Source organism: Bubalus kerabau, chromosome 22 (genome assembly GCF_029407905.1).
Source record: "Bubalus kerabau isolate K-KA32 ecotype Philippines breed swamp buffalo chromosome 22, PCC_UOA_SB_1v2, whole genome shotgun sequence".
Lineage (NCBI taxonomy): Eukaryota > Metazoa > Chordata > Mammalia > Artiodactyla > Bovidae > Bubalus > Bubalus kerabau.
Window position 1 is genome coordinate 16,973,959 of NC_073645.1, and position 15,669 is coordinate 16,989,627.

The window sequence follows — 15,669 nt, forward strand, 5'->3', positions numbered from 1 at the left end:
TAGTTTTCAGAAGTGTTTTGAGTTTTAAATGTGATACGGTATATGAAAATAAACGCTAGTTTGAAAGCTGTATGTACTCATTTCCTTCCTAGTTTCAAGTGTGCTATGACTGTAAGCAGATCACTTTACTTTGCATTTTGGAGTTTTTTTCTTTTTAAAATAAGATTAAAACTGAATTGTCTGAAAACTCATTGTCTTTGTGGTTATCAATATCAAAGTTTTGAACTTGTCCCTCATTTTTGATCACAGATAATAAAGAATTGATTAAGTTTTCATGCTTAAACTTATGGGATTTTTGATGTTTGATTGATTGATAGATGTTTGATTGGTTGATAAGTTTTCAACCATGCTTAAATTTACGGGATTGTTACAGCTGGAATAACTTTTTGTGAAATATAGACCAACGTTTTCCAAAGTGTGATACTAGTTGTATGGTCAAAAATGTTTACAAAATGCGGAGTGAAGTAAAAGAGATTTTTCTACTAGAAGCAAGTTTATAGCATACATTTCCAAAGGTAAGGTGATTATGTAGCATTTTCCCAACATATCTGACTCTTAAATCTTTTTTTTCCCTTAGAGTATCTTTTCGATCTAGAGGTTCATATAAAGTGCTTTAGGAAATGCTGGGGCTTCCCTTGTGGCTTAGTTGGTAAAGAATCTGCCTGTAATGTCGGAGACCTGGGTTCGATCCCTGGGTTAGGAAGATCCCCCTGGAGAAGGGAAAGGCTACCCACTCCAGTATGCTGTCCTGGAGAATTCCATGGACTGTATAATCCATGGGGTCGCAAAGAGTTGGATACAACTGAGTGACCTTTACTTTTAGGAAATGCTAAACTATTTGTTTTATCACAGGAGTCTATCCTAGAATAATAGTTATCTATTTTATTCTTAAACCTAAGGAGATAATACCACAAGCTCATTTAGTAAATTATTTTATTCCCTTATATCTTCATTAGTTTTTACAGCTTATATTATAAAACCAGAATAATTTGGGACTTTTTTTCTTTCATAAATTTTGTGACTAATGTACCTGTAATACTGATCTCTCTGCAAAAAAACTTTAGTAAGTTTTATTAAAGACTGCCTTAATATTTGGGGCCTATTTTTAAGTAACTTGGAGTTTTGCTGTCCTCATTTACTCAAAGCATTGCTACTCAAAATATGGTCTGGGGACCCCAGGTCAACAAATTGTTTGTTATGGATCAATAATGAAAAGAAATTTCTGTCAGAATGTAGATCAACTACGTCACTAAAGTACAAAATTTAGCTCAGTTGGTTTTTGTTTTTGATAACAATAGCAGCATTGATTGATATCAGTAGCAGCATTGATTTATATTCTGGTGTAAACTCTTTATCTCTCTTTTAAAAACCATACAAACTGTTCTTGAATTGGCATTTTGAGTACAACTGTAGATTTCGGTTTTAGATTAAGTATTTGGTATGGTTCCATGGAACTCTGCAGAGAATCAAAGAGTAGTAGGCAATATTCAGGTTACAGAGGCATTAAAAAAGTAACATTGATGGATTGTAAATATACCTTTCTGATCTTACTGCTTTGAAATAAAGTTGAGGAAAACAAATCAGTTCTTGCTTATTTAGAAATCGTGCCCTATTTTCATTTCGCTGTAAATTGACAAGCTGATTATTAGGTAGATTTTACATTGAATTAAATAAATGCTGGCTTTTTGAGTTGTACTTAGTAATTGAAAAGTTGAGAGAATTAAGAATGATCTTTTCTAATTAATCTTAAAGCATATTGCACAATATTTCATTTTAAAAATTGGCACTTTACCATCCTAAGGGAATTTTTCTTTTTAAAATGTTACTATTTCATCACCTAAAACAAAGCTAACTAAACAATAAAGTGAAAAATCAAAACACAACGTAGCATGTTCATAGTTCTGCTTATTGCCTATTAAGCAAATGAAAAGCAAGCATTTATCAATTCATTCATTAACCTTTTTTGAGCACCTGCTATGTGCTAACAGCTAGATAATATAGATATATAAATCAGTATAACAATAGGGACATAAAGATTCTTGGATTTAAGAAATTCAGTTGTAAACAAATAAGATGTATAATAAGACATACTAATTTAGTAATATAGTAAAGAACTTTGGGCTCTTGGAAGATAGAATGATAACTTTGATTCCAGGAGTTGGGAAGGGTTATATGGAAAGTTGAAATGTGAGCTGGATTTTGAAGGAAATGTGAGTTCAGCAAGTAGATATGAAGGAAGAGGCATTAATGACAGGCAAATAGCGTGTGTCAGTTATAGGTAACTGACTATACTGTCTCACCATAGTATAGTATGGTGTACTTTGGCCCCCTGATGCAAACAGCTGACTCATTGGAAAAGACCCTGATGCTGGGAAGGATTGAAGGCAGAAGGAGAAGAGGGCGACAGGGAATGAGATGGTTGGATGACATCACTGATTCAGTGGACATGAACTTAGGTAAACTCCGAGAGATGGTGAAGGATAGGGAAGCCTGGTGTGCTGCAGTCCATAGGGTCACAAAGAGTCGGACGTGACTTGGCAACTGAATGACAACAACAAATAGTATGATGGGCATGAAACTGGCTGACCAGCTTGGTGATGTTAGAAATTGTAATGTTTAAATGTAAGCAAAGAAGGGTAGAGAGTGGTAATAAAAACTGATTAGGTAGTTTTAGCCAGATTGTGGCATGTTTTGTGAGGCTTTAGTAAGCCTCCTCTAGGGGAATGGTATGATCAGCTTTGCACTTTTAGATGATAATTTTATGAGTTGGCAATAGAGTGAGTTGAGAGAGACAGATGGTTGGAATTTCAGTTTAGAAAGCTTTTACAGTGATCTAGGCAGGGGATGTTAAGGACCTAAAATAAAACAGTGGTACTGGAAAGATTTCTGAAGAAAGAAAGGGAGTAGATGATGGAGAAAAATGATAGGTTTGAATGAAATTTGTAAAGGAGGTAAAATCAAAAGAATCTGATGAGTGGTTAGATACTTGTTTTGGGGGCATTTAGACAACTGAGCGACTTCACTTTCACTTTTCACTTTCATGCGTTGGAGAAGGAAATGGCAACCCACTCCAGTGTTCTTGCCTGGAGAATCCCAGGGACAGAGGAGCCTGGTGGGCTGCTGTCTCTGGGGTCGCACAGAGTCAGACACGACTGAAGCGACTTAGCAGCAGCAGCAGATGACATTTAGTTTTCTTTCCTTAGAAATTGGATTGATGATAGACCTATTAACAGGAATAGGAAGTAGGAAGAACACTTGGTTTAGTAGGAAGATATGAGTTTAATGTGCTTGTTGGTGGACTGGAGATGTCTAATAGCTGTTGGAATTAAATATTTAGAATTTATAGAGGTCTAGCTAGAGATACAGATTGAGAATAGTCAGTGAATGTAGTGTTTGAAGTCAATTGACTTACAATTGCCCTAGAGAGCTAGAAGAAAAAATTGAAGAATGGAGATAGAAGGAAAAAGAATCCAGAAGGATTACTCATAGATAAAAGGAGAACAAAGAGAGAGTGGTGTTAGAATTCAAAGCAGAAGAAACAGAACTAAGATAGAATGAGAGATCATAGAATTATTTAGGAGATACTCCGTGATATTATTGACAGCAGTTTCAACAAAGGAATAGGGGTGGGAATTAGATTGTAGTGGGTTTGGCTAGGGAAGGACAGAGGAGGCAGCTGCAGGGCACAGAAAATTGTAGGAGGGCTTTTTTGTTTCCTTTAGTTGTTCTTGTTTTAAAGATGGGAGGCAATTTAGCAAGTTTATTTAGTGAAGAGAAAGGAGGTAGTGGAAGTTAAAAATGCAGTAGAGTGAGTAGCTGATCCATGGAGAGTTCCTTCAGGAGGAGATAGTATTAAGACCAAAGATGAAGAGGTGAGCCTTGAAGGGGAAGAGGGACAACTCTGATGTGAGCAGAAATGTTTGGTCCTAATATGGGTTTGATTTCAGTGGATTTGGAGTTGCAAAGGAATAAAATTTTGGAGTGTCTATTTGATAATTTTTCCCTGTACTACAAAGTCAGCGTTGAATTGAAAGTACAGTGTTTCAGATAGCATGTATTCTCTTTTTTTCTTCTATCTTATTTAGAGACTGCTTCCCAAGATGCAGTTATGTGGATCAGTAATCTTGAACTTTTCCTTCAATTCTGACTTGTAATACTTTTTAAGGTTAACAATGTAATCCAGACTGAGAAGAGAGAGAAGAAATGGAAAAATAATTCCAGCTTCATAAAACTTTCTAGACTCTTTTTTTAACTGGCGCAACTTAGTAGAAAGGCAAAAGGACGTCTTTTTCTCATACTGTTGAGATGGCATACAATTTGATATAGTGATCACTTCCAACAGTTCTCTAGTATTCTGAACTTTTAAAAATGAATATCTTTAATTATTTTACTTGTTTATCTGCTTTGTGTGTGTGTGTTTTAGGGTTATGGTTTTCCAGTGAATCGACTTTTTGACCTTTTATTTGAAATAAGAGATCAATACAATGAAACATTGCTTAAGAAATGGGCTGGAGTTTTCAGGTTAGTCTAAGCCATGGTACCTTAATGTAAGAAAAAAATTGCCGAATTATGAAGTAATTGTTTTTGCATTTAGCAGTAAAATTGCTTATAATTATATTTTTATTGTGGTAAAATATGTGTAACTTAAAATTGACCATTTTAACCTTTTATGAATGTATAGTTCAGTGACATTAAGTATGTTCACACTGTTGAAACCATCACTACTGTTCATCTCCAGAACTTTCTTATCTTCCTAAACTGAAACTCTGTACCAATTTAACAGTACCTCCCAACCTCTTTTTCTTCTGGTCCATCCCTGGAAATCACCATTCTACTTTGTCTTTGAATTTGACTGCTCTAGTTACTTTATATAAGTAGTTTGTACATTGTTTGGGTTTTGTGTCTGAATTTGTTTGGTTTTTTTGGTCTGGTTTATTTCACTAAGCATAATGTCTTCAAGGTTTATCCATGGTGTAGTAGTATGTGTCAGAATATCATTCCTTTTTTAAGGCTAAATAATACTCCGTTGTGTGTATCATGTTTTATTTATCCATTCATCTACTTATGGATATTTGGGTTGTTTTCACCTTTTGACAATTAATGAATAATGCCACTGTGAACTCTGACAAACAGTTACCTGTTTGGGTCCCTGTTTCAGTTCTTTTGGGCATATACCCAGAAGTGGAATTGCTGGATTATATGGTAAATAATTTTGAGGAACCTCTATTCTGTTTTCCACAATGGCTGCACCACAGGTACATGACTTATTTCCAGCCTCTCATTAAGATGCCAGAGCCATTTATCAATTAGATATTCATTATGTACTGCCCAAACCATATCCTTCTCTTATGTTCCTTACCTCTGCAGATGTCTGTGATGAGGTGAGATATATATCATTTGTCCATTTTCCTTATCTAGAAACCACAGATTCGTTAGGATTATACTTTCCCTCATAATCCTCATTTAATTTGTAAGTCCCATATATTCTACTTCTTAAAAACTGTTTCTGCCACTCCCTTTCTGCCTCCACAAATACAGCTTTAATTCAAATCCTCATCGCTCTTTATTTGGATCATTCAGTCTTTCTACCTGGCCTCTCTCTGTTCATTATTGTCTTTTTCTTTGTTTTTCCTCCAACTATGTGAAATTCTTCCTATGATATTCCTCCGCCTAAAACCTCAGATGATATTCCATTGCCTATAGGATAAAATCTGGGTCTCAGTTTGTCCACCTGCCCAGCCTTATTTTAAACCATGTCCCTTGCATACTTTATACTCCAGTAATACTGCATACTTGTGGTTTTATTCAGCCCCTCCCCACAGTCGTACTTTTTCATGCCTTATGTTTTTGCACGTTATGGTCCATCCTTTGGAAATGCTATTCTCCCATAATCTCATTATAAGTGTTTCGTTTTATCTGTAAAACCCCTACACAGCCCATAGCTTCTCTGTAAAACTTCTCATGAGATATCCCCCACCTAGTCTGTTAAAGTTAGTTGCTTTTTTCCTTTGTCCTATATCTGAAACTTGTACCTCATTTATTGTCTGCATAACATCATTATAAACATAATCTATTTGCATATCTCTCTCTCCTATTAGGCTTGAGAACGAAGATCTTGCTTTTATCTTCATGGGGGTAGAGAGTTTTCATTATAGTTAGCCCAGAGACTAGCACATAATAGGTGCTCAAGAAATACTAATCAGACTGAATTATTGATTATAAAGAAGTTGATTGGACAGCAGGTATATTAGTAAGGCTGAGTTAAGCTACTAACAAAAGTACACAAAATCTCATTGGATAAACATAGGCATTTTATTTCTCACTTACACAGAAGTTTATAGTGGGTCTAGTAGTCCACGACTCAGGCTTTTGCCATTTGTGATTCTACTTTCTCAACATGGGGGTCTGTCCTGTCACCATGGGACAGAGGATCACACAGTTAGCTCATAAATACTTTAGACTTAAAGCAACACATGTAGCTTGTGTTCACAGTCCAGTGGCTGAAACTAGTCATATGACTGCCTGTTTGCAAGGAAAGCACATGGATGTTTGGTGAGTAGTAAATGTGTCTGCCTTACTAAGTGTAAAAGCTGCTTTTCTAAGTACAGCATTGTGAGAGACAGACAAATGAAAGACATTGTTTTCATCTTCAAGGAGCTTATGATCTAGTTGGAAAGAGAACACAAAAGACATGGAACTTGAGAGTTGTTCCTGTTAAGAAATATGACTGGGATACTCTTCATCTCGTTTTTAGTTGTAGTTAGTTCATTCAGACTATATCATGTTGGGAACTGTTCTAAGGAATTGAAGTACTGAAGGATGTAAAATAAACAGGTAGAAAGAGGATCACACGTTAATTTTGAAAGACACTTATTTGATACTGGATTTTAGAATTCTGAGTGATTAGGCACTGTTTTCCTATTTATACCCTTAACTGACAAACAAAAAATTATTTTGTAATTATTGGGTTTTCTTATTGTCCTATAGCACTCTTTTGGTGTATTTTCTAATATTAAATTTTCAATTCTGTCTTCTTTCTTAACAGGGACATTTTTGAAGAAGATAATTATAGCCCCATCCCTATTGTTAGTGAAGAGGAATATAGAGCAATCATAAGTAAATTTCCCTTTCAAGATCCAGACCTTGAAAAGGTACAACTTTGTTCTTACTTCAAGAATTTTCTTCAAAATAAATTAATCAGTAATATATTATATTAACCTGACATTGTGAGAATAGCTTCTTTTGAGGCTTTTGTTGTTATTGTTGTGTTATTTGATAAAATTAATTATGTTTTTTTTAACTTTTAAAGATTATGTTACCACTACTGTTATTTTAGTGAGGTTAAGAAGGGACTTTTCCTGGGGCTACTAGGAGCAGTTGTCCCAAATGTTAGGTGGATTCCCAGAGCAGGTGTTACAAATGTTGGGTGGGTTCCAAATTAAACATGTTGAGTAGATTATAGGAATAAGAGAATTTTGTAGGGAAAGAGAGAATTTCTATGAAATTTGCATTACTGTGAAAGATCTTAATTTTAATTTTTTTTTCTAGAAATGTACTCATATAAAAAAGTTTGTCTTGGTTCAGTAAGAGGTGTATGAAGGTAATAGTCATCTGGATTTTTTTCTGAAGTAAGAATGTATATTTTTGGAATCAGGATGTGAACAAAAGATAGGATAGAGAAAGGAAATTTCTTTTGCTGAAATGCTGAAATACTGAAATTTCTTCCAGCATTAGAATATTCTGTAAATATACCTGATTGCCCGTGTGTGTGCATGCATGCAAAAACACACATGCTTGTACCAATCCAGTATCTCTGGGTAGAATTAAATATTATGAGAAAAGGATATCATATTTCCTGCTCATATCACCTTTTTAGTTCTCTTCATTCTTGATATTTTCCCTTAATCTTTTTTGTTATTTTTCCAACACTTTATAATTTAGTTCTTTTCTATATTTTTATCCCTTCATAATGAACAAGAGTGAATTCTCAGTGAGTTGTGTGAATTGTGACTGTAAATTTTTATGTAAATATAATAAATTTTTATTAAAATTCTATGTTATATTCATTTATACATAGACAAAGCAAATTATGTGTCATTTCAGTTCAATTGCTCAGTTGTGTCTGACTCTTTGTGACTCCAGGGACTGCAGCACATCAGGCTTCCCTGTCTATCATCAGCTCCTGGAGCTTGCTCAAACTCATGTCCCTCGAGTCAGTGATGCCATCCAAGCATCTCATCCTCTGTCATCCCCTTCTCCTCTTGCCTTCAGTCTTTTCCAGCTTCAGAGTCTTTTCCAGTGAGTCACTTCTTCGCATCAGGTGGCCGGAGTATTGGAGCTCCAGCTTCAAATTATGTGTTCAGTTCAGTCGCTCAGTTGTGTCCAACTCTGCGACCCTATAAAACGGTTAGAACTGGACATGGAACAACAGACTGGTTCCAAATTATGTGTAATAGTCACTAAATATAGGACCAATTAATTAAATGCATAGCTTTTAGATTATAGCTAATGCTGCCATTGCATATACCTAATTGTATTCTAAATACACACAGAAGAGCAGATTAATTATTCTATTTCTGTATTTTTGAAGCCCCAATCAAAGTTCCTTGTCAGGAAATATTATAAGAATATGCTCTATCTCATGGCTTGGTTTAGTTTTAGTTATTGGTAATAAATGTGTTCAGGATATAGCATCTGTAAAGAGAATACTAGGCTTCTCTGGTGGCTCAGTGATAAAGAATCCACCTGCCAATGCAGGAGACACAGGTCTGTTCCCTGGGTTAGGAAGATCCTATGGAGAAGGAAAATGCAATCTACTCCAGGATTCTTGCCTGGGAAATCCAATGGACAGGGGAGCCTGGCAGGCTGCAGCCCATGGGGTCACAAAAGATTCGGACATGGCTTAGTGACTAAACAACAGCAAAAATAGCACTGGATTTGGTCTGGATTCATGTGCCGGATCTGTCTGTGGCTTACTATGGGCGAGTGACTTACCCTGTTTGGGCATTTGTGCCTTATCTGTCTAATGAGAATTTTGAATTAAATAATCTCTAATATCTCTACTAATTACACTAAACTATTTTAAATGGATTCATAGTTAAAAGGATATTTGGCTTTGCTTGTAGGGTACATCCCACGGTATTTTAGGATTAAATTTGTTAGGAATTGTATTCATTGGTTTGTGTATTATTTGTCATTAAAAGAACTATCACTAAGGCAGAAGCCACATGGAAAATTTAAATGTGATAACTTAGAAATCCCATAACTTATTTTGTAGTAGTCTCTTGGTTGTTTGTGTATATACTTATTTTTTCCTAACTTAAGTATAATTTTCAATTAAAATAGTTTAAAAAGATATAAAATTATCTTTCAAATAACTTGAGTTACTGTTTTCAGTGGAAATACCAAGTGAGAAAAGTAAGACTGAACATACATGCAAAAATATCTATTTTTGCAGATAGCTGTGCTAATTTAACTAGTACCCTTTGGCTAAAATAAGAACATATTCATTTTATCTTTAATGTCATTAAAATAAATTCTTGTTGAAATGTCTTTGAAATAGTTAATATTGTTCATTATTATGCAAAGCATTAATTGAAAGTGAGTTATCTCTTCCATGTTTATAAAGTGACTTTAAAGAATGGCAGCTGTTTAGTTGATTTTTGTAGTCCTCCTAATTCAGTCCCTACATTTGGAAAGGTTGAACCTACCAGTTTTAGAGAGAGACTGCTCTCTGCAAATGTCTTTACTACCAACTTTTTGTAAGCTGCTTTCTGCTGGAGGTACCTAAGAATACATATGTTCATTTATGGGTTTATCATTTACCTCCTATTTAATGGACACTGTGCCATGTGCTAGTTTTTCCATCTCTGCTGTCAAGGAACTTGTAGCCAAGAAAGGAATAGATAAAATAAACGGGAAATTACAATTCATAGAAGTTGACCATGCTAAGGATAAGAGAAGTAGAATGGGAAAAAAGCTGTAATTCTGTAGTATAAAGTATCAGTGGCAAGGTAATAAAGTACAAGAGATAAAGATCAAAAAATGAAGTAGAAACAGCCAGACTATAAATAGACCTTATATACAGTGTTAGGAAGTTTAGCCTTTACTCTGACAGCTATAGTAAGTCACCACCAGTCTTCAAGTAGTAAATATTTAATCAGATTTGTGTTTTAGAAAGATCTCTGTGACTAATGTGTGGAGAATGGATAGGAGAAGAGTAGGGTGGGGAGACTAGCTTGGGGATTGTTTTGGTAATTTTGGCAAGGGAAATTGGTGACCTGAGTGGGAGTTATAGCTGTGGAATTTGATTTGAGATATTTAAGAGATAAGAATGACAGAAGTTGATTATCATTTGCTTATTTGGGATGATGAAGATAGAGGGGCAAGTATGCTAGCCAGGGTTCTGCATTGGATGGTGGAAGCATTCACTAATATAGGAAATAAAAGAGTAGCAGATTTAGAAAGAAGGGATGATTATTTCACTTTGAGATCTGTTGAGAATGTCTCAAATGTTACAGCTAAATGGACGTGTTCAGTGGTATCTTAATACACACATTTGGACTTCAGGAGAAAGATTGGGCCGAGATTGTGGGTTTGGGAGATATTGGCTCTCACATGATGAGAGTAGGTGAGATTATCCAAAGGCAGTATGTATGGGAGGGATGGTATGGGGAGGGAGGAGGGAGGAGGGTTCAGGATGGGGAACACATGTATACCTGTGGCGGATTCATTTTGATATTTGGCAAAACTAATACAATTATGTAAAATTTAAAAAAATAAAATAAATAAATAAATAAATATAAATAAATAAATAAAATAAAATAAAAGAAGAAGAAGAAAAGAAGGTATAGGATAGAACCATACCTAGAGGAGGAGATATAGAGAAGGTAGAGAAATAAAAGGAAAACCAGTATAGGTCACAGATACCAAAAAAGGAAAGGTCATTTAAGAAGCAGGAGGCCCATTGTGTCAGACTCTTCAGATAAATCAGTTAACACAAAAAGTTCGTTCAATTCAGTTCAGTTCACTCAGTCATATCCAACTCTTTGCGACCCCATGGACTGCAGCATGCCAGGCCTCCCTGTCCATCACCAACTCCCGGAGCTTGCTCAAACTCATGTCCATCAAGCCGGTGATGCCATCCAACCATCTCATCCTGTGTCGTCCCCTTCTCCTCCTGCTTTCAATCTTTTCCAGCATCAGGGGCTTTTCCAAGGCCAAAGTATTAGGAGTTTCAGCTTCAGCATCAGTTCTTTCAGTGAATGTTCAGGACTGATTTTCTTTAGGATGGACTGGTTGGATCTCCTTACAGTCCAAGGGACTCTGAAGAGTCTTCTCCAACACTGCAGTTCAAAAGCATCGATTCTTCAGCGCTCAGCCTTTATAGTTCAAATCTCACATCCGTACATGACTACTGGAAAGCCATAGCTTTGACTAGATGGACCTTTGTTGGCAAAGTAATGTCTCTGCTTTTTAATATGCTGTCTAGGTTGATCATAGCTTTCCCTCCAAGGAGCAAGTGTCTTTTATTTTTTTTTTTTTTATGTTTTTATTATTATTATTATTTTTTTTAATTTTATTTTATTTTTAAATTTTACATAATTGTATTAGTTTTGCCAAATATCAAAATGAATCTGCCACAGGTATACATGTGTTCCCATCCTGAACCCTCCTCCCTCCCCATACCATCCCTCTGGGTCGTCCCAGTGGCAAGTGTCTTTTAATTTCATGGATGCAGTTGCCACCTGCAGTGATTTTGGAGCCCCCCAAAATAAAGTCTCTCACTGTTTCCATTGTTTCCCCATCTATTTGCCATGAAGTGATGGGACCAGATGATCTTAGTTTTCTGAATGTTGAGTTTTAAGACAACTTTTTCACTCTCCTCTTTCACTTTCATCAAGAGGCTTGTTAGCTCTTCTTCACCTTCTGCCATAAGGGTGGTGTCATCTGCATATCTGAGGTTATTGATATATCTCCTGGCAGTCTTGATTCCAGCTTGTGCTTCATCCAGCCCGGCATTTCACATGGATTTAACATTTACCAGGTCATTGGTGACCTTGGTGAGAGTACTTTCAGTGATGTAAACTAAGTTGCAATTCATGTGAAGATAAAAGTAAAGATTAGATTTCATAAAGTGTAAATAGAGGGCTCTTAGTAAAAATCCTCATGAGTTTTACCTTTTAGGGTTGAGAATTTGCTAGTGGATGTTGGCTGTTAAGGCATTTTAACCAAGAAGCACACTGTAAACCATTAGCTGCATTCTGGTGTTTGATGGTATACAGGTCAGAAAGCTGCTGTAAGGTATTCTAAGAGTTATGGAATGAAATGGGTACCTTCTTGAATTGACATCAATTCAAACAAATGAAGGGAGTCTTAGAATTATTTGATGACACTAAGCCAGGAACCTGGCCCATAACTTTCACAACAAACTGACTCTTGTGTTATGGCTGCAAAGAAACAGGTAGTTATGTATCTTCTGTAGGATACTTATCATCAGAACACATAGAGGTATTGTTATCTGCTTTCTGTGCTTGTTAGAAGTCTGATAATATGATTTAAGAAACAGATAAATTGCCGTATTTTTTTCTTCAGAAATATTTTGGTTCTCCTTAAAATCTCAAAAATAACATTGAAATATAACAGTAGACTTTAAAATGCAGGTATTAACTATTAATTCAGATGTGAAGTAAATTTAATTTTTACATTTTTGAGGTGTTTAGGATATCTTTTTCTAAAATTTCAGAAATAATATCAACTTCTTTTTTCTTTCAACAGCAACCTTTCCCAAAGAAATTGCCCATGTCTCAGTCAGTGCCTCATATTTATATTCAAGTTAAAGAATTTATTTATGCCAGCCTAAAATTTTCAGAGTCACTACACCGGAGGTAAGTTTACTAACGAGAAATGTATCTTTTTCAAAGCTATTTTTGTGAAACATTATTTGGTTTATAGGCCATGACTCTTTATTGGACTAGTACCATGTTGGAAGGCTTATATATTTTAGTAGAAGGAAAATTTTAGTTGTTCAGTTGTGTCTGACCCCATGGACTGTAGCCCGCCAGGCTCCTCTGTCCATGGAATTCTCCAGGCAAGAATACTGGAATGGGTTGCCATTTCCTTCTCCCGGGGATGTTCCCAACCCAGGGATTGAACCCAGGTCTCCCACATTGCATGCAGATTCTTAATCATCTAAGCCATCAGGCAAGCCCATTTTAGTGGCATTTAGGGGTTTTTTTTGTTTTTTTTTTTTAGTCGCTTCAGTCGTGTCCGACTCTGTGCGACCCCATAGATGGCAGCCCACCAGGCTCCCCCGTCCCTGGGATTCTCCAGGCAAGAACACTGGAGTGGGTTGCCATTTCCTTCTCCAATGCATGAAAGTTAAGTCGCTCAGTCGTGTCCGACTCTTAGCGACCTCATGGACTGCAGCCTAGCAGGCTCCTCCGTTCATGGGATTTTCTAGGCAAGAGTACTAGGGTGGGGTGCCATTGCCTTCTCTGGACATTTAGGGTTAGGTTGATATAAATTTGATGCTACATATTTTTGGACATTTCATTATGTAAATCTTCAAATATATATAAAAGTAGAGGTAATAGGAAAAGAAACTCCTGTATTTTCAGCATTTTGATTTAACCATAATAAATGCTTTTTCCATAATAAGCTGTTTTATTTGCTGAATTATTTTAAATCAAACTCTAGAAATAATGGCATTTTATCTCTCACTACTTAAGTGTTTCTAAAAACAATAAGGACATTTTATTGTTTAACACACTTAACAAAATTAATACTATTCCATAGTATCTGTTCTCTAGCCCATATCAGTATTTTCTAAATTGTCACCCAAATGTCTGTTTTTAGCTAGTATGTTTGAATCAGGGACTAAATAAAGTTCTCACCTTATGTTTGTTGTTAAATCTGTTTTACCAGTATCTCTTCTATTTTTTCTCTAGTTGTTTAGATCTTATTTATTTTAGTTTCTCTATTGCTCAGGTTACCAATGGCTAAATAATATTCCTTTATTTCACTGACTTGTCAAAAAGCTAATATTCTTAATAGTTTTTACTTGAGTAGGCTTAAAGTGAAGATTCAAACAAAATCAGTGAGAATTAATAAATAATGCTATGAAAGTGTTACTAAGTCGTGTCCAAATCTTTGTGACCCCATGTACTGTAGCCCAGCAGGGTCCTGTGTCCATGGGGTTCTCCAGGTGAGAATACTGTAGTGAGTTGTCATTCCCTTCTCCAGAGGATCTTCCTGACCCAGAGATCGAACCTGTTCTCCTGCATTGTAGGCAGATTCTTTACCATCTGAGCCACTGTATCTACCTAAAGAATGCAATAGCAAATTGGTATCATGCTCAGTAATGGAGAGCAACAAGCATCTATTGGTTCCTATAACCAAATTAATTATATAGGAAAGAGAATACCGTTTAACTGGTGTGATGAAGGCAATACCCAACATTTATAGATATGGGAAATGCGATATCCTTGTTTTGCACATAAGGAAACTGAGACTCAAAGAGGCTATATCATCCTCATCCAGAACGACCCAGCTAGTATGAGATGGGTCATAAAGGAGCAGTTCTTCTGACTCCCAAATTAGTGAAAATATCTGGCTACCTAGATGGACCCTGCATTATAGTCATATAATATATTTGTAATTGGGAATGCTCTGGAGGAGAGAGTGGTGATGCTAGCTTTCATGTCTTCCTTTTTGAAATCCACTTTTCTGAATTCATATACTTAATAGCAATAATCATTTTCAGTATGGACCTCTTCTGAATTTTAAGTCATAAAAAGGCATGAAGGCAGTTCAAATAAATAGGTTATTTTTCAGGCCAAAACAGTGAGGCCAATGACAGTTGTTTTTTTCTTGTTGTATGTGTGTCTCTTATGGTAAGCTACCACTATTTTGAATTTAAACAATGTGTAAATAAACAGTAAATAAAATGTGTGTTCTGCCAGGGTAAAAGAGTTACCTGATTTTAGGTCTTATACTGCTTTTTTTTTGTGCATAGGGATTCTTTAAAAGATTTCTTAATTTTTGTTCTGAGAGAATATGAGTTAGAGAGCAAAGGAAAGGAAAGGAATACAAATACCTAATACATAGCACTCTGTAGTGTGTGTTTCTCACAAGCCAATGACTCTCAAAGTATAGTCCCCAGACCAGCAGCCTTAGCATCACATGGGAAAATGCTGGAAATGCAGCCTTAGACCTACTGATGGAGAAGGCAATGACACCCCACTCCAGTACTCTTGACTGGAAAATCCCATGGACAGAGGAGCCTGGTGGGCTGCAGTCCATGGGGTCGCTAAGATTTGGACACGACTGAGCGACTTCACTTTCACTTTTCACTTTCATGCATTGGAGAAGGAAATGGCAGCCCACTCCAGTGTTCTTGCCTGGAGAATCCCAGGAACGGGGGAGCCTGGTGGGCTGCTGTCCATGGGGTCGCACAGAGTCAGACACGACTGAAGTGACTTAGCAGCAGCAGCAGCAGCAGCAGCAGACCTACTGAATTAGAAACTGAGGATGGGACCCTTGGCTTTACTCAAGTTCTCTGGGGGATTCTGATGTACTCTAAGAACCACTGCCTCATTATACTCTACTAGCCTCTTATACTGTAGTTTCTAAAGATATATTTTAAAGACATTAGCTTATAACCGCAAT

At 36.2% G+C, this 15,669-nt stretch overlaps 1 protein-coding gene across 7 annotated transcripts in view; it reads left to right on the forward strand.

Annotated features, from left to right (window-relative positions):
- EXOC6 (exocyst complex component 6) overlaps positions 1-15,669 on the forward strand; it is a 177,389-nt gene that overhangs the window by 63,222 nt on the left and 98,498 nt on the right. For all 7 annotated transcript variants that reach the window (XR_008707278.1, XM_055560915.1, XM_055560919.1 and 4 more), the window contains exons 13-15: positions 4,424-4,521; positions 7,046-7,151; positions 12,778-12,887. Coding sequence is in view for 6 of the 7 variants with exons in the window: in XM_055560915.1 (XP_055416890.1) it covers positions 4,424-4,521; positions 7,046-7,151; positions 12,778-12,887 (314 nt within the window). In the remaining variant the exon portion in view is untranslated. The remainder of the gene's footprint in view (positions 1-4,423; positions 4,522-7,045; positions 7,152-12,777; positions 12,888-15,669) is intronic.